At 62.6% G+C, this 23,041-nt stretch overlaps 1 protein-coding gene across 2 annotated transcripts; it reads left to right on the top strand.

Moving 5' to 3' along the window:
• The first annotated feature begins 4,937 nt into the window (after window positions 1-4,937).
• VSTM2B (V-set and transmembrane domain containing 2B) lies at window positions 4,938-13,647 on the top strand. 2 transcript variants are annotated; one of them, XM_008152357.3, is made up of 5 exons: window positions 4,938-5,019; window positions 5,474-5,658; window positions 6,552-6,581; window positions 7,813-8,281; window positions 13,559-13,647. In XM_008152357.3, exons 1-5 carry the CDS (start codon window positions 4,938-4,940, stop codon window positions 13,645-13,647), a joined length of 855 nt encoding a protein of 284 aa, XP_008150579.2. The 2 variants fall into 2 exon arrangements, with proteins under 2 accessions (XP_008150579.2, XP_027982820.2); XM_028127019.2 differs by lacking the exon at window positions 6,552-6,581.
• Window positions 13,648-23,041: the final 9,394 nt, after the last annotated feature.

Below are 23,041 nucleotides of genomic sequence, written 5' to 3' on the forward strand. Positions count from 1 at the left end.
GCAGGACCCCGAGCTGCGAGCTCTCCCACTTGCCTCCCTCACGTCTCAGGGGTGATCAGCCATCAATTCCATCCCCACCATCCAGGGCACATCCAGGGCCTCGGCCAGCCACCCCGGCCCTGAGCTGGGGCGGCCGACCTGACGGGAACCCTTGGAGGCCTTCATCTCAGGCCTTTATCCCCTGACACTGAGGGCGAGCGAATGACTAAACTGGCCCGAAATGAAAGACCTCATAAATCTGGTATTTCCCTTGAAGCTGCCGGGTACACAGAGTGTGCCGGGAGTACTGATAGAAAAGTTTATGGATGGCCGGCATCTTAAACTCAAAATACATTACCCCAATCAATGTTGCCTCGGGCGGCGGGGAGAGGACAGCAAAGGTCAGCCGAGAAAAGAATGTCGAAACCAACACTCCGGGAGGACCTGGGCGTCACAGAAACACCTTCCGAGAGCGGGTTCCAGGAAAACGTTCGCGTGGGCTGTTTGCACAAGAGGCGGCAGGCTTGCTAAGGGCGCTTCTGGACGTGCCTGTGAGGGTTCAGTGCACTCACCTGCACAATGGTATTGCCAAGGGGTGCAGACCCGCACTCACGGCCCAACCATGACGCCGACTCGGGGTACTGGCGACAGGAGGGCGAGGGCTGCGGGTGGGCACAGCCCAATGGGTGGGTCAGGCAGACTTCCGCCTGCGGTCACGTGACAGGGGTTCCCCTCCAGGCCCGTGTGCACAGCGATCCTACAGCATTTCAGAGTCTGCGGGTGGAGAAGGGGGAGGGGCGGGTGAACGCCTTGTAGCCCAAAGGCTGTCTGAACACTAAGGGAGGGGAGACACGCAGTCCTGGAGTGTGCGCACAGGCCTGTCAGCGGGAAACCGCTTTGCGCTAAACAGTCGTCATTGTGGGAGCCCCGGGGACACAGGCAGTGGGTGGGGCCGGGTGGCTGTGTCCCCAGAGAGAAGTCTCCCCGTGGGGAAGCCACACCCACGCTCCATCCCAGACGCCGCCTTCAAGGCCTCCCGCCGAGCCCACGCCCCACCAGGACCCAGGGACCCCGCAGGAGGGGGCCGTCGGGCACTGGCAAGGTCAGGCGGGGACTGCAGCCTGGCCAAAGCGCGAGGGCAAAGAGGCAGAAGTCCCTGCCCTGCCCACCAGGAAACCCCCAGCAACAGGGAGGCAAAGTGCCCCTTCCTAACACCCTCCCCTTCCCCACAATGTGCTCCCCGTTCCAAGGTTTATTGAGCCCTAAGGATGGGCCAGGCCCAGCGGGGAGTTAAAGATGCAGAGAAGCAATTCAGAGCAGCTGCTGCCCTCACAGTCCAGCAGGGGGGACGGCAGAGCAAGCAGACCCTGTCCGCACAGCTGCTGGATGCCAGCTCACAGCAGGGAGGCCGCCAGGCCAGCTCAGGCTGCCGCCCATCCAGGGGAGCGGGGCCTCGCTCTCCACCCGCTCCAGGCGCTGCGACCAGTCTCGCCTGGAGTAGGGGAAATTGGGGTGTTGGGTTAAGAATTAGGACCCACGAGTAAGACAGACCTGGGTGAAGGCTTTCCAGCTGGGTGACCTTCAGCCACCTTGCCTCTGAAATGGGGTCAAATCAGGCGTCTACCCCGCCGGGTTGTTGTAGGGGCTACATGAGCTCGTTCATTCCCTTCACAAATAACGACTGAAGTTCCTACTCTATGCCCGACCCTGTCCCAGGGGCCAGAGACACCGCAGTGAGCGGAGCAGGCACAGAGGCCCGGCCCACAAACAGAAAGCCTGGGACCTAAGGCGTTCTGCACGTGTTAAAGACGGTCAGTGCCAGGTTAGTGCTAAGGACGGAGACAGGTGGGTAGGCTGAGGCATGGCAAGTGCTGGGGTGGCGGTGGGCGGACCGCAGTAGTAGAATGAACGGGCCTCGTTGAGGAACGTGATGGAGTCAGTGATCCTGGGAGAGGAAGCCCAGTAGGTGATAGGCTGTGCAAAGGCCCTGGGGCACACCTACTGCCCCACCTTGTAAGAAGGAGGCCAGGGTGGCCAGAGGAGTGTGGGCAGGGAGAGGAGAGCAAACACAGGCGAGGCCAGAGCAGGTGGAGGGGAAGGCTGAGGGTCGGACCTTGCCAGCTACAGCATGGCCACGGGTGTTTGTCCCACGTGGAAGGGAGCCACGGCAGGCTTCTGGGCGGAGGAAGGGGGATCTGATTTCTGTGGGAAAAGGCTTGCTTGAGAACTACCGCAGGGAGAGCGTGTGCCAGCACCTGGTACATGGAAAGCATGCAGAGGAGTATGCCTGTTACTCACGATAACCCCAACTCACGCAGGGGGCAAGGAACACCATACCCCACAGGTTTAGAGGATTCACAGACCTTAAAGGTGAGCGCAGCGGGACTCCCTCTAGAGCAGGAATTCCCCGCTGTGCACCCCTATCCCTGGCCATCCACTCCAGCTCAGGACCCAAGACCACAGAATCCTGCTCAGAACCAGTCCCCACATGAATCAGCTTCCCTGGACTCCTCCACGGCCTAATTCGGGGAGCACAGTGCAAGTCTGCCCCCCCCCCCTTCCGCTGCTGAGGACGGCAATGGGGCCCAGCAGGGTCTTACAGTTACAATCCCAGCAGTTGCTTCTTTCTCTCCTTCCTTCCTTCCTTCCTTCCTTCCTTCCTTCCTTCCTTCCTTCCTTCCTTCCTTCCTTCCTTCTTTCCAGTTGTTGTTAATCCTCACCCAAGGATATTTTTCCATTGATTTTTAGAGTGGAAGGCAGGGGGAGACACACAGAGAGAAACATTGATGTGAGAGAGACACATTGATGGGTTGCCTCCTGCCCCAACCCTGGCTGGGGATCAAGGTATGTGCCCTTGACCGGTATCGAACCTGTGACCCTTCAGTCCACAGGCCGACACTCAATCCACTGAGCCAAACCAGCCGGGGCCCACGGTGGTGGGACTTCTAAGGAAAGCTCCTGGCCCAGGGGGTGGAAGGAAAGACAGCAGCGGGCCCCGCCTCCTGGGGCTCCGGAGAGAAACCACCGAGAGGGGAGGCGCTGGACATTCCTCCCTGTCCTGGCTCCAGACCTGGGCAGACAGGGCTCGGTAGATGGCCTGTAGGCACGGGACTGACTCCTTGGCCACAGGTGGGGATACTGAAACCCAGGCCCTGGAGGGGCAAAGGGCACAGCTTCTTCTCTGAGGCTGCGCCAAGGCAGCCAGGACCAGGTGGGCTGCCGGCAGTATCTGCCCTTCCACTTCCTTCCGGGGCTGGCTCTTTAGGACCCGCGTGTGGTGCCCCCGGAGGGCTGGTGAGCAGGGCAAACAGACACGTGAGTCCGCAGGGTCTTCTCACCCCAGCCTCGCCGGAGCTGAGAGGTTAGGGGCAGGGGATCAGGGGCCCAGATGCTGGGTGCGCTGCCTGACTCCCGTGGGGAAAGGAACGCCAGAGCGACCCAAGCCGAGCTGTGGGACTGAGCGCCCAGCCCAACCACATCCCGCCCTTTGAGGACCAGCCTGAACTCCCGCAGAGGGCTGCGGTGCGGGGCTGCGGTGCGGGGCGGGGGCTCTGAAACGCGGCTGTGGACGACACGACCTTTGCCTCCCCGCCGCCTCGGGAGTCCCCCTTACACCCAGTAAACGGGGGTGGGGGGCGCGACCACCAAAGAACGAGTGGGGACGGAGGGGCCTGCAGGAACCCCAACCCCGCCCGCCCGGAAACCTCCGTGGCCCCGAGTCGTGCGGGGCGCTCCCCATTCACCCCACCCCCGCCGCCTCTGCCGTCACTCACGGCCTCCGCTCGCTGGCTCTCTCGTGCGCTCTCCGCGCCGCGGGCACCTGCTTGCCCCGCGCTCGGCGCTCACCTCACTTCTCCATCGCACACTGCAGACTCCCGGCGTCGGCCTCGGCCCGGACCTGCAGGGCGCGCCGCTCCCCCCAGGGCCCCGGGCGGGCGCCAGCCCACCCTCCACGGCCCGGGCCTGGGACAAAGAGCGGTGCGGCTCGTCGCCCAAATCCGGGTAAGGAGTTAGGGGCGGGGGTCTGCGGAGAGGGCGGCCGGACACGCGGCGCGCAGGGATAAGCGGCCGCCTGGAGCGATGGAAATCGGGAAGAAGCCAGAAGCCGGGCAGAGTTCGGGCGGGAGGACCCCCCCAGCCGAAGCGGGTGCAGGGCGGGGCTGTGCTCCCGCCGGAGAGACGGCGGTTCCAGCCAGCGACCCCCGCGGCGGGGAGGGGGCGCTCGGGGGCGGGGCGGGGCCGGCTGCGCGAGGGGAGGGCAGGGCGGGGTATGCCGCGGAGGAGGCGGCTCAGCACCCAGCCACTGACCGCCTCCTCCCTGCCCTCCCTCCCTCCCCCTCTCCCTGCCTCTCTCCGGCTCTGGGTCCAACCACGCCGGACCCGCGCTCCCCGCGCCGCACTAGGTCCGGCGCCAGGTCTGCGCGCCGCAGCTGAGCGCGCACTCGTCCTGCGGAGGGAGCCGCGGAGGCACCGGCGGGGGCGGCGGCGGGAGAGCGCGGCGGGAGCCGGAGGAGGCGGCAGCTGGAGCCAGACCACAGGAGACTGGGAGACGGAATTCCACTCGCAGCTCCGAGGCGAGGCGCGCGCCCCCTCGGCCAGGGATGGGTCCCGGCGCGGCCCAGCCCCTGCCCGGCCTGCCGCGCAGAGACTAACCTGCGGTTCCCCATCGTCCGGCGGACGCGGGGATAGAGGGAGGAACGGGCCGACCGCCCGCAGCCTCTAGGGGGAACCTCGCGTGCTGCGCACCCCGAGCAGCGCCCCCCGCCGGAGCCGCGCGGGCCTGCGGGCGAGGGAGCGGGACTGATTGGCGGCCGCTGGCGGCGGAGGATGGGGCGCCGCAGGGCCATGGCAGGCTCGGAGGGGTCCTAGCCCGAGCCCAGCCGGATCCGAGCCCGCGCTGCCGCCGCCGCCGCCGCCGCCGCCTCTCTGCGCCCGGGCCGCCGCGCCCCCCGCGGGAGATGGACCAGCGGAACCAGCTCGGCGCCCTCGGACACCTGCCGCCGCTGCTGCTGCACGCCCTGCTGCTCCTCGCGGCCGACGGTGAGCGCGGGAACTTCGCTGCCTGGGGGTTCAGGGTGGGGAGTCCTTGCCGGGGCCGCCTGGGCCAGCTGCCCGGGTCGCCGCAGAGGAAGAGGAGGAAGAGGAGGAGGCGGCTTCACGGTCCCCAGACCGGCTGCAGCGGCCCCGAGGGGTAGGGGGAGCGCAGTCAAGGGGCGCCACCGGGGCGCCCGAGGCGTTCGGAGGGGACCCGGCGCGCCCCAGCCCAGCTCGGGTGGTGGGTGGGCACGGGTGAGAAGAGCAAGCCTTCCGTGATCCCCGCGACCCGGAGGAAGCAGCCTGCGCGGGAGCCGGTCTCTGCGGCGGCCCGGCGGCTGCTCGGGCGAACTTTGCTGGTGCCCGGGCCACGCGGGAAGCCCCGGAGTGGGAAACACAGGCCGGCCACCCGGGCGCCCCCGCCCGCACTTGGTCACGCCTGTCTCTTCCCGGCCCCCAGCGTCGTTTACCGAAGTCCCCACAGATGTGACCGTGCGGGAGGGAGACGACATCGAGATGCCCTGCGCGTTCCGGGCCAGCGGCGCCGCCTCGTACTCGCTGGAGATCCAGTGGTGGTTCCTGCGGGCGCCGCCCCGCGAGCTGCTGCACGAGCTGGCGCTGAGCGCGCCCGGCGCCCGGAGCAAGGTAACCCGCTGCCGCGTCAGGAAGGCAGAGCGCCCCGCCAGCGGCAACCCACCTCCCACCCTCCCATCTTCAACAGCAGTTACCCCCAAATCCTGTTCATTCACCCCTTCTCCCGAAACCTCCCGGAAGTCCACCCGTACCCTCTAAAAAGCCACCCCATCCAGTCCGCCTGCTCTTGCGGGCCGCCTGCGGGCCCAGGTCTGGTGGGTGCTGGTGGTGAAGGAAGACACGTGGTCTCTCAGCTCTCCTTGTCCTCAGACACTCTGAGGCCCCCGGGGCACTGGGCCAAACAGTTCAGCTCCCCCGGGCCTGGGTTCCAGCGGCCAGCAGAGCCCCGTGTCCACGGAAGCCCGCGGGTCACCTCCAACTCTCACAGGATCAGAGGAAGAGCGCCTCTTAACCCACAGTCCCTTATGTAGAGCCAGCACACGCAGGAGTGCGCCCCACGCTCACACACACAGAGACACACGCACACACCCCTCCCCTCTACCCAGAATCCCACCCAGGTACTGCTCGCGCCCCCCGGGGGTCCTATCCCGATACGCGGGCCCTCCCATCCAGTTTAGGCAAGGTTTAGGAAAACGCGGCCGGACTGCAGGGTGCTCCCGGGGGTGGAGACGGCCTCCCTCTCACTTGGCGGCATCCCGGCCTCCCCTCTCTGGCTGGCAGGTGAGCTGGGCCGCCCTTCCCAGGCCAGGCACCGGGCTTAGCTGCAGCCCCGCTTCCTGCCGGGGGCCCCGCGGGAAATCCCACAGCCTCCTGCGCTCAGCCCCGGCCACAGCCAAACGTCCCAGCCCACCTGCGGAGGGTCCCCTGGCCGGAGACGCATCTGAGACCCCCGAACCTGAAGGCCGAGAGCCTAATGTCTCCCTCTCTTGCTCTTTGCATTTCAGGTAACAAACAAGGATGCGACTAAAATCAGCGTAAGTCTGGAGCCCAGCGCGGGCCGCGGGAGACCCCTTCTGGCCGCTTGGCGCCCCGCACCTTCCTCCCCGTTAGAAAGGCTCCGCGGCGGGCGATGTAGGGACTTCCTTGCAACCCCGCTTTGTGTCCGGGCGCCATCTGTCTGTCGCCAGGAGCGGGATCGGTTTCTCTTTTGTACACATAGCGGGTCCCAGGCTCGCACCTCCCTCCTCCCCTCTGCGCTCACCTGTAAACCTCTCCTTCACCCACGGCGCGCGCTCAGGCCCTGCGCGGCGGCCTGCGTCTCCTCTGCGGGCATTTCTTCCAGCAACTGGGGGGCGGGGGGCGGCCGCTCCTCACGCCGGCCAAGCCCTGGCTCTGCCTGGTGAGCCCCACCCCCGCCGCCCGCGAAGCCCTCTCCTCCGCCTGGGTCACAGCTCAAGGTGTTGGGACTGGGAGTGGGGGAGGGGTCAGTGGGAGGGGCCATCTTGTCGGGCTTGCCGGAGCGGGGTCCTGGGGTTTGTAACTCAGGGCGGACATGCCCCAAGCTTTCCCAGTGGGAATGTGCGAGTGTCAGGCCTGGAGACTAGCAGGGCCTCCTCCTGCGCTGGGTTCGGAGGTGAGGGCTCCCTGGGTGCACGGTGAGGACTGCAAACCGGGTGCTTCCCCATGTCCCCACCAGGCCGCAGCCTCACCTGCCTGCTTGGGAGTGTGGAGGGTCAGCTCTGTAGGGCCAGGGGATGCGCGCAGGTATACATGTGTCCTCGGAGGGCAGGGGGATACCTCTCAGGCCTCCAGATTCCAGGTAAAGAAATGTTAATGGCACCCTGGCCGCTTTGGCTCAATGGATAGAGCGTTGGCCTGCGGACTGAAGGTTCGATTCCGGGCAAGGGCACATGCCGGTTCGATCCCCATTAGGGGGCGTGCAGGAGGCATCTGATCAATGATCCTCTCTCATCAGTTACGTTTCTATCTCTCCCTCTCGCTTCCTCCTGAAATCAATAAAAACATATTTTTAGAAAAGAATAAAGAAATGTTAGTGTGAGATGTGGAGGCGGGGGAAGGCCAGGCCTCAGAGCCCAGCCCGGGTTCTGTGACGATGACGGGAACCAGGGCCACATGCAATGGGCAGGGCCGCCTGGGCACAATCAGGGTTGGGAGCCTCATGCGGCATGCGGGCGGGAAAGCTGGGGGCGCCGAGGCGGGGTGGGCCATCGCCCCTCCCTGCCTGACCCAGCCCCTCTCCCGCAGACCGTGCGTGTCCAGGGCCACGACATCTCCCACCGGCTGCGGCTGTCGGCCGTGCGGCGGCAGGACGAGGGCGTGTACGAGTGCCGCGTGGCGGACTACGGCGCCGCGGACACGCAGGAGCACGCGGCCCGGGCCCTGCTGCGCGTGCTCTCCCGCTTCGCGCCGCCCCGCATGCAGGCGGCGGAGGCCGTGTCCCACATCCAGAGCAGCGGGCCCCGGCGCCACGGCCCCGCCTCCAGCGCCAATCACGTGGGCACCGCGGGCCGCCCCACATCCCAGCCCGGCCGCAGCCACAAGCGTCCGCCTCCTCCGGGAAGCCCTTCCGCGACCCCCGGTCCCGGAGTCCCCGAGGCCGCCGCCGCCGCCGCCTCCGCCACCCCCGCAGCCACCACCACTGTCGCCGCTGCAGCCGCTGCTTCCTCGGCTTCGCCGCCCGGCCAGGTGGTTCTGCGCCAGAGGCATGGCTCCGGTAAGGTGCGCGCGGAGAGGAGAGGGGGCGCCGGCAGGGCCGCGGGATGATGCCCGTGGGCGTGGGGCTGAGCCCAGGCTGTCATTCTGGGCTGGAAAAAGGTCCCGGGATTGGGAGAGAGGGGCGTGCGGGGGATCCCCCCATCCCCTTAGGTTCGGGTCATTTCCGCGTGAGTCCTCATGATTTGGTAGCTTCTGAGCCCGTGACGCGTTGGGCAGCCTCCCTGGGGGTCTCTGCTGTTCTGTCCTTGATGTTGGCCGCCAGGAGCGTGCAGGACCTGTGGTTGTGGGTGTGCGGCTGGGGGGTGGGTCCTACACCGCCTGGCTCTGCTGAACACGCTGTCCACGCAGCATGGGCGGGCCTGGCTGGGCACCTCTGCTGTCCTGGTGGAGGCCAGGGTGGTCCTGGACACAGGCTGTGGCGTACACCCCATCAGGTCCTCATGTGGGGGCGGGCGTGTGAGGATGGAGGATGGAGCTCTACCATTGTTAGAGGGCACCCAGCCCGGCCTGCCTAGCTCAGGGGTTGAGCTTGAACCTATGAAGCAGGAGGTCACGGTTTGATTCCCCGTCAGGGCACAGGCCCATGGTGTGGGCTCCATCCCCACTAGGGGGCGTGCAGGAGGCAGTCTATCCATGATTCTTTCTCATCATTGATGCTCCTCTCTCGCTGATGTTTCTATCTCTCTCTCCGTCTCCCTTCCTCTCTGAAATCAATAAAAATATATTTAACAACAAAATAAATAAATAATAAAGGGTGGACGAAGGTAGGACGACTAAGGAAGGATGGGTGTGTCCCCTGGGCCAGCAGCAGGCGGGTTCCCGGGAGCAAGGGGAGGAAGCGGGTAGCCTAACCCAGAGAGGCCAGCCTGATGGGAGCCGTGGCCGTGGCAGAGGGACACAGCCAACCCCTGTGGCCCAGGAGGGCCTCGCTGCCCTGCCCTCCAGCCTCCTGTCAGGGCCTCCCGCTGGGCAGGGGCTTCCCGGGGGGGGGGGGGCAGCCGATGGGGGCAGCCTCCAGGCTCAGGGCAGAGCGGAGGGAAGTGGATGGTGGATCTGGGGGGGCACACCGGGCATGCCCCAGCCCTCAGAGGGAGGGGACGGGTCCCACCCACCCCGACGCCAGGACAAACCCAGAGCTGAGTTTCCAGTTAGCAAGGTGGTGGCAGGCCTGCGGCGGGTGGACACTCTGGCGGTTTCAGGTTGGCAGCTTCGGGGAAGGCCCAGCCCCCTCCCCAGTCAGTCACCGGTAAGCGATGGTTCTGGGAGGCAGGCAGAAGTCCCCGCAAGGCTGTGTCCCTCCGTTGTGCAGTTTTGCAGTGAGCTGCTCTGGCGATGCCGGGGCGGGGGTGGGGTGGGGTCGCCGGAATCCCTTCCTTCAGCTACTGCTCCGCCGGCCAGGCCCCCTTCCTGCGTCCCTCTGTGCCCAACGCCGCCAGATACATCTTTTGCGCTGAAAGTTTATGTGCAAAAAGCTCATCGGTTTCACATCTCACTTGTCAAGAGACAGCGATATTTGTGCTTAAAAACAACACGGGCTGGATCCTCGTGGCAGCACCGGCTCGGGGAACGGCCCCTTCTTAGCCGCGTCGGTAAATCCGGCTCCTAATTCATCTGAATGCTGACCCGTTTCTCCTGAGCTCTTTGTTGCTGGAGCCATTTCTCGGGGGGGGGGGGCAGGGGATAAAGAGAAAATAAACAAAGCAGAGGCCCTTTAACGGGAAGGTGCAGAGGTGGGCCGGGTCAGCCACGGAGAATAGACGAGCAGCGTGTATGTTGGCCGATAAGAGGGGCCCACATCTGTGGCGTGTGACCCGCTCGCTAGCCCGGGGGCTCCGCTGTCGGAGGGGCGCCCTGGCCCCGGGAGAGCCAGCTGGATGTGGCGCATGCTGCCTGGTGCCCGCGCCTCCCCCCCCCCCCCCCCGGAGGGCTGGCTCTCGGTGTTTCAATGAACAGTGCGAGAAAGACAGCCAAGGCCATGGGGGTGCCCGCCCTGGAGAGGCTTCAGCTGTTGGGAGCCTCCTGGGGAGCATCCGTGGGTGTCGCCATGGCAACCGTACACCACGATCAGAGGGGGCTCTGGAGGAGGTGAAGGCGCTCGCTCTGACCCGTGCCCTTGGTGGGTGAGGGAGCTGGCGGCAACGGCACGGCAGGGCCCACAATCCCCCGGAAACGACCACCTTACAGCAGCCGTCCGCTCTTCCCTTGGCTCTGATGTGACCGGAGGGCCGCTGTGAGAGAGAGAGAAATCTGGGGAAGTGGCCCCGGAGGAGAGAGGGCGAGGCTCTCTGAGCCTCTGGAAGAGGAAAGGGTTTCATAAAGGACACGGCTGGGCCTCACCGTTGGCGGGAGATGCCGGCTGCTCCCCACCGCGGCCAGCATGGGTGGTTATCGGGCGCGTGCCAACCTCTCACCAGCCGGTCACATGGCTGCCAGGAGCGCAACCAGCAACGACGGCCACGGACCCAGCTCGGGAGCGTCAGGGCACCCGGGGAGCGCCGGGGCAGAGCCGTCTGTGTCAGGGGGAGTCCCAAGCAGGGATGGCCTCTGTCCAGTGAGGCAATCAGGGGAGGCTTCCTGTAGGTGGTGTGTGAGTTCGGGGGCTTGGCCTCTCTTCTTAGGTCTGCCCTGGGAAAGCTTCTGAGAGACTCGCCTCCCCTTCCCACCCTGTCCCCCGTGGGATGAGAAAGTCAACCCCATGGAGTGAGCGGCCTTTGTCCACCACGGAGTGGCCAGTCGGCTCACGCACGGCCATTCTCTCAGCAGGAGGGAGATCCCAACTTAGGGACAAAGCAGCGGCACCGGGGACCGTGACGATGGGGAGTAATTCAGAACTTGCCTTTGCCACGTGCATGTCTCGCGGTTTCCCTCACGGAGCCGGACCCCTGCCCCAGCTCGGAGGCAGCCCCCACAAGCAAGCCGGGGGACCGCCAGCCCTTTTAATGTCACCAGGAGCCAAACCCAGCAAGAAGCTGCTCCTTAACTCACCAGGTGTCCCTTTTCACAGCTCTGGGTGTGAAGGGGTCCCCAGGCATCCCGGGGGTCACCGAGGTCAAGTGCCCTTGTAATGCAGTATCGATTCTTTCTGCTCCGTGCGAGTGGCCAGACGCAGGGCCTGGCTGTGGCCTACCCTGAGCTGTGTGGGAGATGCCGGCTCGGTTTTAAGACGCATTTGCAAGCCCTGGCCGGCGTGGCTCAGTGGTTAGAGCGCTGACCCTCACTCCGAAGGGCCATGGGTTTGAGTCCCGGTCAAGGGCATGTACGTGGGTTGCAGGTTTGGTCCCGGTCGGGGCTTGGCCCCCTAGGATGCATGGGGACAAGGCAGGACGAAGACCACCACGGAAGACGCTGGGAGCCTGAGCGGGCTGCACGCAGTCTGGAGGCCAGGACCCTCCGCCCATCCACCGCCCCTCCCTGCCCCACTGAGCCCGCCTCCCATCCAGCAGGGAGCCCGAATCTCCCAGGAAGGGGGCCTCGGGGAGAGAGGCCCCGGGTGGGGGCGTGGCACAGACTGCCTTGGCCCAGAATCCCACGCAGCCATGTCTGCCTTTCGTCCCTGAGCCTCGGGAGGAGGGAGGTGGCACCAGAGAACACAGCCGGGCCCCACCTGCCCCAGCCCCCCCTCCGCCCTCAGAGGGCCCCACCATCGCTTCCTGACGAGGGCAGGAGCAAGGGCCCCCTCTGTTGGACACAGCACTTGGGGGGCGGCAGGCCCTGCATTTCACAGATTAAGTCTCCAGGTGGCAGGGGAGTCACTGCATCGCATTGAAGGCGGAAGTAACGGACGTGCACGGGGGAGCATCACACGGCAGCCTGGCCAGCGGGCGGGGCGTGTGGCAGTGCGGGCCCAGGGCAGCGCCTCCGCGCTCCTTGTGTTTAATGAGCACATGCCACGGAATTAAAATGTGTTCAAGCTTTTCGGTTGAATTGTGTTTCTAAAGTCCTCAGTGTGAAGCAGAAGGAGAGACCCAGGCCCCCTCGGGGCGGGGGCTGAAGGGGGAGCTGCTGGCCTGTGGACCAGACAGAGCGCTTCCCCCGGGCCTCAGGCGTCATTCCCGCCTTTGGGGGGCCAGGCCCGGCTCTGCCGAGCGCCAACAGGGAGGCTGAGGCCGGGACCTGCACACGGAGCAGCCTCTGTGGAGCCCCCTGCTGGCCTAACCAGAGGGGTCTGGGGCACATCCGCCCTGAGGGACACAAAGGCCATGGAGTGGGGGGGGTGGGGGGGTTACTGGATGTAAACAGGACTGGTCTTCAACCCCAGGGGCAGCTGCCCGGGGCTGCGGCCGGACCCGCACAGGATGAGACCGGGTCCCTGCACGCGCTCCTCTCAAAGATCTCTCACTCCCTCTAAAGCGCAATGGCCTTTGTTCACAGCCTCGGCCCTGTTACCAGCACACGTGAATTTTACGGCAGAAACTAACTATCCGGTTCCGTTAGCTCCATTATTCCTCGCCAGCTCCCTCTGAATAAACATCCGTGAAGAGGCTTTAATTAAAACGCCCGAAAGGGAAGCAGCCGCCTCACAAGGTGACATCTTGTCACCTCTCGACTGCGGCTGGGCCACCTGGCCTCCAGGTGCAGTGTCTCTGGTGGGCAGAGAGCTGGGGGGGGGGGCCGCGGGGGGCCAGCAGGGAGGTCAGGGCGAGGAGCACTGGCCCCCCACGTCACACAGCAACGCAGGGACAGAGGAGGGACGAAAGCCCGGCCTCCTGATCCTGCACCAGAAGTGGCTCTGTGATGGCCAACTCAGGCGCCCCCGGGCCCGGCTGGACGGTGCAGATGCGCGAGCAGCTGGGCAAAGGGAGGCCGACGGCACGGGCCGGCCGGGCTGGCAGCCTCCCTGGGCCCGGGGTGGGGTCGGGGAGCAGCGGGTGGGGATCTCCTCTGAGAAGACCGGCAGCTGCTGGTTGTGCGGCCCAAGTGCTGCGTCTGGGGCCTCCCCCCGTTTGGGGGAGCCTGAGCCCGAGTGAGTTCCGCAAGCACCTGGCCGCCCGTCCACTCATCTGGCACCACATCCCCCTCGTCCGTCCCCGGCTGGGTGCCAGCCAGAGCGGCAAAGGAGGCCCATGTCCCCTTAGTCAACAAACAATGACTTGGACTCCAGCCCTCCAACCTAGCACCCCTCTGGAGCCAGCACCCCATGTCCGACCTCAGCCGGCTCCTGAGCAGTCGGTCCAGAAGGTCCAAAGGCCCAGGCCGGGATGTTCCATGGGCCGGTCTGCTCTCGGGCTGCTGGCTTCCTGTGAATCAGGCGTTAACTGTTTCCCCTCCCCTGCAGGCACCGGCCCCACCTCCTCCGCTGACCCACTCCTGGCGCTGCTCCTGGTGGCTCTGCACTCGCTCCTGGGCCGGCTGGTGGGGCACTGACAGCCGCCCCGCCCTGCGCGCCTCAGAGGGGCCACCGCCCGTCCGGACCCGGACCCAGACCCAGACCCGGGAGAGAACCGGGTCGCCGGATGGACACCGAGAGACTGACAGAAGCATGACAAAGTCCATGTGGAAATCAAATAAATCCTATGTGGGGGGAGTTACACAACGTAGAAACCCGAAACCACGCATCCAGTTTCCAAAGGAGATGGAGGCGGGCCGTGCCGGGTGCTCCCGGCCCAGGATTCTCTACTTCTGTGAACTTTTCTTTTCTCCGCTTCGCCTCCAGCTCTTCACTCTGCATGAACTGTCGCGCCGTTATCTTAGGAGACGACGTGAAGATGTTGGGTCGCAGCCTTTCTGACAAAGGAAATATTTTTAGTAGATGATTGTGTTTAGGAATTTTTTTATTTCACATTTTCCTCTGGGGGCTTATCTTTTTTATCAGAGTAAATTATTTCTTTCTGAGACATTGGATTAAAAAAAGATGCATCTTATCATAATTAAAGTTCACTGTCAATAATATTTATTTTTAAATAAACACGGGAAACAAGGTCAGACACTTGTTCACACACTGGATTGTATATTGCCGAATCCCAGTTGAGTAAAAAAAGTCTTTGAAGTAAGCTTTCTACGGGCCTGTGTGAAGGTTAAGCCTTGGGGCCTCAGGCAGCCCCGATGCCGTGGCCTCCGGGTCCCCGGTGCCAGCGGTCTCCTCGGCTGGAGGACAGCCGGGGCACCTGGCCGAGGCCACACGGCAGACAGGAGCACCTGCCCAGCCTTCCCTAGGGACGGGACCTCGGAGCCAGGGGGGACGGGAGCCCCCCGCCTGGGTCTTCGAGGAGAGGAGCCGCTGGGAAGAGGTGTGATATTAATCTTTTTTTAAATATGTTTTTTACTGAGTTGAGAGAGAAAGGAAAGGAGAGGGAGAGAGAGATAGAAACATCGATAAGAGAGAAACATAGATCAGCTGCCTCCGCACACCCCCCACTAGGGATCAAGCCTGCAACCCGGGCATGTATCCCGAGTGGGAATCAAACCTGTGACCTCTTGGTTCCTGGGTCAGTGCTCAACCACTGAGCCACACTGGCTGGGTCAGCCTCTTTTCTTTTGGCTTAAACTAATAAACCTATGTGCCCACTGGGAGATGCCACGCCCAGCTGTATTCACTGTGACTGGAGCCCCTGCCAGGTGGAGGGGGAATGAGGGGAGGAGAGGGGTCTCCCATCCCCTTTCCTGGTGCATCGAGAGAATGCTTTGAGCCTCTGAAATGCATGTGTTTGGGGCAGGTCACACAAGCCTTAAAGAGATAGACACACCTCGGGGGCTGTTTGTCTTCATAGCTGGACAGGGTTGCATTAAATAGCCAGATCCCCTCAGAACCCAGAACCCAGCCAGTCTTCAGTCCACAGGCCGATGCTCTATCCACTGAGCCAAACCAGCCAGGGCCCCAGCCAGTTCTTAAACCAGCTCGTCACAGGTGTTGCTCACGGGTACCTGTCTGCGCTGGCCCCTCCGGGTTGGCATTCCGCTTCCCGGCGGCCGCGGAACGAGCTCTGGCCAGTGAGCTGTGCACGAAGGGGCAGTGGCTTCCAGTCCAGGCATGAGATGGCTGGTCTGAACCATGACTAGCAACATTCAACACTGCAAATACTGGGCCAGCCCCACGTCCCGGGTTTCCAGCATGTGCAGAGCTCCCCCTGCTGGCAGGTACTGGAACTGCACCTGCGAGGCGCCAGCCTTGGCAGCTGGGGCGGCTCATTGCCGCATAATCGGCCCCGCCCTACAAGGATGCGGTACTTATTTGGGGCAAAGAGAAAATGGAAGTGCGTTTGGACCGTCCCACCTGTGCAGAGAACCCCCGTGCGGAGCTGGCGGGCTGGGCTGCCGTGAGGAGGCGCCCTCGGGCCTGCTCTTTCTGGTAGACACATTAAGTGGTCTCATATTTCATTGCTATCGATCGCCACCTATCGAGCTGTAAATTTAATCGCTCTGTCTGGTGGAGAGTGGCTCTGCCCAGAGGATCATCTCAGTATTAAGGACAACTCAATACTGCGGCGGCTAACTGCGACTCCAATGCGGGCCCAGTGTGCATGGAACCAGCAAGGCGCTCCCCCGCCGCCAGGGGGCGCCCGAGGACGGGTCCGTGATGGGCTGCGGCTGAGCCAGATCCCCCCAGGGGCGGAAGCAGGGGAGCCATCTCCCACCCCACAAACCAGCCCCCTGCGACAGGCCGTCAGCCAGGCTCCAGCCCGGAAACCACAGGGAGAGGAGCAGGTGTGCTCTGCGGGGCGGCCCGCCCTGGGCTGCCTGGATTCTGCATAGCCAGGCAGCCCCTCGCGCACACACAGGAACGAGCCCTTCAGTCTCCTCCTGGGACCAAGGATTTCGGGAAGGAAGTTGTGGGTGAGGCTCGGCAAGTTCCCTAAAGTGAAGCTTAACACCCCTCCCCTCCGCCCCGCAAATGAAGCGCATGGAAGGCAGACGGAGGCCAAGGAAGAATGAGGGTGCACAGGAGGCCAGAGCAAACCCCTGTCTCGGGAGCACTGTGGACCAGCGCCCCTGCTGGCTGGGTCCCTGGACATGAAGGGGGACAGCCAGGTGTGCACTGCGGGGCCGCCAGCAGAGTGCTGGGCACCTGGGCGCATGCGTGCTCTCTGGGGTCCCCCGTGCAGCACTCCCAGGCCAGAGCGGGCAGCCTGTATGGGATGGAAGGGGTTCCTGCAAACCAGAGGGACAAGAACCCACCAAAACCAAAAGCTCACCACCCAAAACGCCTTTTCTTTTTTTAAAATACATTTTCATTAAGCCCTAGCCGGTGTGGCTTGGTGGATAGAGCTTCAGCCTGCAGACTGAAGAGTTCGGGGATGGATTCCTGGTCAGGGCATGGGCTCGATCCCCAGTAGGGGGCGTGCAGGAGGCAGCCAATCCATGATTCTCTCTCATCATTGATGTTTCTCTCTCTCTCTCCCTCTCCCTTCCTCTCTGAAATCAATCCTACATAATAAAAGGCTAATAAGCAAATTGTGCCCTCAGGAGTTCCACCGAGTTCGACTACTCGCTATGACATGTGCTGACCACCAGGGGGCGACACTGAAGGAAGGCCCAGGGGGGCAGCTGGCAGCCGGGAGAAGGAAGGCCCCGATCAGCCCTGATTGCTGGCCAGGCCTAGGGACCCTACCCGTGCATGAATTTTGTGCACCAGGCCTCTAGTACAAATATATTTAAAGATAAACACAACCAGAGTGTTAAATTGGATTGTAGATTATCTGCATTTTCTTCTTCTTGCGCATGTTATTGTTTCTCTGTGCCTTATTCTTTGTTAGTGAGTGATAGCATCGAAGTTTTCCATTTTGCTTCGGAAAGTCTGCATGTGTCCACAACACAATCTACCTGCATACCAGCGTCTACATACGGGCCAATTCCCCTTTCGGTGTTGGCAGCTCGACCTGTTCTCGCCCCCTACATGCCCAAAGTCGCAGATCTGTGTCCTGGCCCCTCCACTGACCAGCGCCATGGCGGGGGTGGGGGGGGGATTGGATCCGGCTGCCGCCACCTCCCACACCTGGGCGCTGGCACCACGGCAGACACAGCCCCTCAGACGCTGATGCCTGTCTCTGGGGAAGGCTCTCCTTTATCAGCAAAAACTGATCCCGTTTGAGGGATTGGCGGTCCTTAGAACCACGGAAGGCTTCCCGGCCGGGGTGGCTGCTGGGGCAGCGGTGACCACGCGGTGTGGTGATGCGTGCACTCCTGGGCGGGAGACGCCAGATTACAGATTCGCAAGTAACTCCTTCCCCTCGATACCATGAGGGGTGCAGGCTGAGAGACATTCAATTATATTCAAAGAAAAAATGCCAATCTCCGCAGGCCACTCCATGTTGCACATAGCAGAGCAGTACAGTGTGTGCGGCAGGGAGGAAGGTACCCTTGAGCCCGTGACCTGGTCCTTGGGGACCCCCATAAATACATGGGCCCAGTGTTCCAGGCTCCCTGCAGAGGACACTCCAGCCAGCCAGCCCAGGCCTCCCTGACTGCCTGTGCCATGTCTCAACCCCAATAGGAGATCCATGATAGCCTAATAGAGGACGGGTGGGTCACGAATGGATGATGGATGGATGGATGGATGGATGGATGGATGGGTCATGGATGGATGATGGATGGGTGGATGGATGGATGAGTGGGTCACAAATGGATGATGGGTGGATGGATGGGTCAAGGATGGGTGGATGGATGGGTCAAGGATGGATAATGGATGGGTGGATGGATGATGGATGGGTGGATGGATGATGGATGGGTCAAGGATGGATGATGGATGGGTGAATGGATGGATAATGGATGATGAATGGGTCAAGGATGGATGATGGATGGGTGGATGGATGGATGATGGATGATAGATAATAGATGGGTGGATGGATGATGGATGGGTGGATGAATGGTGGATGATGGATAATGGATGGATGGATGGATGGATGGATGGGTGGGTGGATGGATGGATCAAGGGTGGATGATGGATGAGTCAAGGATGGATGGATGGATGGATGGATGGATGGGTGGGTGGATGGATGGATCAAGGGTGGATGATGGATGAGTCAAGGATGGATGGATGGATGGATGACCAGATGGCAAGACGGATGGATGGACCTGGAGGCAGAGACAGAGATAGACATTTTCCAAGGTTGTCAGACTCACACCCGCCCGCCCATGAATATTTGCCGCCTCCCCGATCTTGCCTGAGCTGGCAGCACACTACACCTCCCTGGGGATCACTCATGTCCCAAGAGGAATCCCTTTTGCCTGCTGTGAAGTAGCATCGCCTGTAAACTCAGGTTGGAAAGTGGTGACGGAAGGAGACCTGGCCTGCGTGGTGAACACACAACACAGGGCAGACGATGTGGAATGCTCACCTGAAGCCGGTGGACTTCTAAGCAGGTCACCCCAATACACTCAACGAAAAGGAAAAAGTAAAATAGGGTTTGAATCCCGATTGTATTACACGGAGGAAGAGAAGCACACGCACACACACATGCACATATACACATGCATGCACACACATGTGCACACACATGCACACACAAAGATTTGGGGGGCTGCGCCCCAAGGTGTTGAAGGTTCATGTTGAAGGTTATGTCTCGGGTCCGGTGGGTTGTGGCGCTCGGACGCCTGCCTGTGAGGGTTGACCTTTCTGGTGGACATTTGTTGCTTCTGTAATAAGATAAACGCGATAAGATATTTCTCAATGAAAGAAAAGGCCATTTTACCAAAAATAAAAGGTAAATTCCATGTGTGAGGGCGGGCCTTCCCAGCGGTTTCCAGAAGCACATCTACGCTGTGCACGGAGGCTCTGGCCCTCAGCCTTTCGGAGTGCCCCGGGCACCGAGGGTGGAGGCTCAAGCAGACGGCGAGACCACAGGATGGCCTAAAGGAGCTGGGTCTGGCCTGCCGGCGTGGCTCCGTGGTTGAACACCAACCTGTGAACCAGAAGGTCACAGTTCAATTCCTCCTCGGGGCACAGGCCCGGGTTGCCAGCTTGATCCCCACTTCGGGGCGTGCAGGGGGCAGCCAATCCATGATTCTCTCTCACCATGGGTGTTTCTCTCTCTCTCTCTCTCTCTCTCTCCCCCCTCTCCCTTCCTCTCTCAAATCAATAAAAATAGAGTAAAACATAAATAAATAAAGGAGTTGGATCTGTTTGGCCCAAACACTGGAGGGTGGCAGCCGGACTCGGGGGGCAGGGGGGCTGGGGTGTGGGTTCTCTGCAGAACCAGGCCACTAGCTGCGTTTATTCGCTCGACAAGCACACACGGATTGCTGCTCCGTGGCTGTGGCAGCCCTGCCCCCACCCCCCACACCCCTAAAGGAGCAGGTGGCCTGCGGAGGGGTGGCCACACAGTTGCCTGGAATTCAGGGTTGACTGCGATAAGCCCGGCAGTGGAGTGGAACCCCCCGCCCGCCCCCAGCCCGAGGAGTGATTGGCTGTGACAGGCGTGGGGAGGGTTGGCCGGCCCATCAGGAGACCTGGAACGCGTGGACGTGGCCTTTGGCAGGGCCTTCGGAGGCCCCCCTCTGTCCCTGCGCCCGGCGCTGGGAGAGGCCCCGGGAGACATGGTCGCGGCTGGGTTTCCCCACGGGGAGCGCGTTCTCGCCAGCGGCTGTCACCACATCTTTGCATCTTTTTTTTATCTATAATTTTTTAAATCATCACTTGAAGGTATTCTTCCATCGATGTGAGAGAGACACAGCCATTGATTGCCTCCCGCACAAGCCCCAACCAGGCGGGGGAGGAGCCTGCAACCCAGGTACATGCCCTTGACCAGAAGGGAACCCGGGACCCTGACGTCGGCAGCCCACGCTCTATCCACTGAGCCGAACCGGCCAGGGCGTCCTTGCGTCTTTCTGTGGGGCGTGTTGAGCTGTGGGAGCAGGACCCGTGGTCCCAGGGCCTCTGGGTAAAGGCAGCCTGTGTGGGGGCTCAGCCATCCCCGGGCCTGGATGCGCCTCTGGGCAGCGCCGGACACGGAGCATCCGTGCAGGGCGTGATGCCCGGGACAGGCCTCCCCGCGGGAATGGGAGGGCGCCGGCCACGATGGAGACAGATGCGGGGAGCCAGGCACACAAACCAGGCGTAACCAGGAAAAGCCGTGCAGACAGGCTGAAGTCTGGCGGGAGCCAGGGCCCTGCACAGACTCGCCGGCCACGGAGGGGACCAGCCGGGACTGTGCAAGCCAACGGGCTGACCCAGGTCCTAAGGAGGCGCCGTGGGCCGCAGCGGGAAAGGAAAGTCCGTCAAAGGGATGGGGCCTCCGCCCTCCCCGTGCAGCAGGGGCAGGGACTGCGAAGACGACCTGTCAGGCTGGGAGCATGTCAGCATCTGGTGTCTGCGCTGAGGAGATACCCGTATTTGGCTCGCTGCCCGGCGTGTCCTGGAGGATGGAGATCATGAAACCAGAGGAGGGGTCGGTGGCCCTATCCTGGCTTGTTTTTGTTTTCTTTTGTGGGGTTTTTGTTTGTTTGTTTAATATTTTTATTGATTTCAGAGAGGAAGGGAGAGAGAGAGAGAGAGAGAGAGAGAGAGAGAGAGAGAGAGAGGGAGATAGGAACATCAGTGGTAAGAGAGAATCACGGACCGGCTGCCTCCTGCACACGCCCCCCACTGGGGATCAAGCCCGCAACCCGGGCCTGTGCCCTGAACGGGAATCGAACCAGCAACCCTTAGGTGCACAGGATAACGCCCAACTAACTGAGCCACAGCGGCCGGCATCGATTGACATCTTTCAGCGTGAGATGTTCTCACAATGGTGACAAGATCTGGGGGGCTACCGGCGGGAGGGAAGAGGGGGGAGGCTCGGACCCGGGGCCGCTCCTGCTCTGCCCAGTCCCTGCTCCCTGTCAGGATGGAGGCCCAGCATCAAGCCAGAGGTTGGAACAGCTTTGAAAGCTCCGTCATCAGAGTCCATCTACTGAGGCGAGTTCCCATCCTGTTATCTGTGGAGTCGGCTGGTGACCTCCAGCCTCCTGGGCCCCCTGTGAGGGCGAGTTGTCCTGGGTCCCACCCGCCACCCCTGCCCAGCTTCATCCCTCCCCAGGAGTGTTCAGGCCGGGATGGATGGCCTGAAAGTGAACAGCATCGATCTTCACCCGAGAGGACGGCCCGCCAGGCGTCACGTGTGCTGATCAATGTTGCTGATCAATGTTGCTGATCAATGACCTAATTAAAGAAAGACAAGAGGAAGGGTCCCTGGCGCCGGGTGAGGTCATTGCCTCCGCAGGCCCTCGGGTCTCTCGGGACTGGTTCTCTGTTCAGGGTTTTGTGTTAAGACGGCGACCTTCCAAGCACACTGAGAAATTGGGGGGAACACCCGAGACTTCGGGAAGGCGGGAAGTGAGGCTCCTCGGGGTGCACAGAGCACGGGGCCTGCCACCGGGGACCAAGCAGGTGTCGGCGCCCAGGGGTCCCCAACCGGCCCTCGAAGAAGGAATATGCCTGTCCCAGCCTCCGCCCAGGGCCTCCTCGCTCAGGGCCGCTGCCAGGGGCGCGCTCACCCCAGCCCTGCAGGCCCCCTTTAGGACCCGCTCGGGTGTTCTCTATGCTGATGGAGTCAACTGTCATTTTTTTCTAAGGTTTTTAAAACTGACTTTTAGAGAGAGAGGAAGGAAGAGGGAGAGAGAGAGACACATCGGTCCACTGCCTCCTGCGCGCCCCCTCCTGATAAAACGAGGACTTTGTTGGAATCCCTGCACCCTGGGCCCGGGGCTGGCGCTTGCCCGTGGCCACACAGCTGGGGACTCAGGGAGCCCCTGTTCCGCCTCCGCACCAGGCAGCCCTCCGCCTCCAGCGGGTCTCAGGCATTTGTCTCTGCGAGTCGGGGCGTCCAGGCGCTGCGGATGCGGGATGGTGACAGGCAGCGCCCCGTCCCCTCGTCCTCCCTGCCACAGGCACTCGCTGTCCCTTGACGAGGAGGAGGGGAAATTGCCATCAAGCGGCTCCTAACCCAGAGGTCACGGGTAAATGTCAGCAGGCACTCTCCACGCCGAGGAAATAAATGCAGCTTAATTGGCAGCGGTGCCGCCAAGGAACTTCGCCCCCGCGGTCTCCACTCCCCCTCCGTCACATGGAATTCGCCAGCGCCTGTCAACGTGTAACTATTTACTCGGCGGCGTGACGGTCTCGTTCCCTGTAATAACGAGGCCGCTGGGCAGAAAAATCCTTTCACAGGGAAAGGGCACGTCCCAACACAAACACGCCTCCTCCCGCAGCAGCCCCACCTGACACGCCTCCTCCCACAGCAGCCCTACCTGGCCCACCTGACACACCTCCTCCCGCGGCAGCCCCACCTGACACGCCTCCTCCCACAGCAGCCCTACCTGGCCCACCTGACACACCTCCTCCCCAAGCAGCCCTACCTGACACGCCCCCTCCCGAAGTAGCCCTACCTGACCCACCTGACACGCCTCCTCCCACAGCAGCCCCACCTGACACACCTCCTCCCCAAGCAGACCCACCTGACCCACCTGGCACGCCTCCTCCCACAGCAGCCCCACCTGACACGCCTCCTCCCCAAGCAGACCCACCTGACTGACCTGACACGCCTCCTCCTGCAGCAGCCCCACCCGACACGCCTCCTCCCCCAGCAGCCCCACCTGGCACGCCCAACAGGCCATCCTCTTCTGAATGTCATCACAATCCTACCTCCTCCCGGCTCTCATCATCCCTCTCTCCTTAAACACACACACACACACACACACACACACACACACTTTTTATTGAATTGAGAGGGAGAGAGAGACAGAAACATCAATGATAAGAACCATGGATTGGCTGCCTCCTGCACGCCCCCTACTGGGGATCGAGCCCACAACCCAGGCATATGCCCTGACTGGGAATCGAACCATG

This window comes from Eptesicus fuscus, chromosome 21 (assembly GCF_027574615.1).
Source record: "Eptesicus fuscus isolate TK198812 chromosome 21, DD_ASM_mEF_20220401, whole genome shotgun sequence".
Classification (NCBI taxonomy): Eukaryota; Metazoa; Chordata; class Mammalia; order Chiroptera; family Vespertilionidae; genus Eptesicus; species Eptesicus fuscus.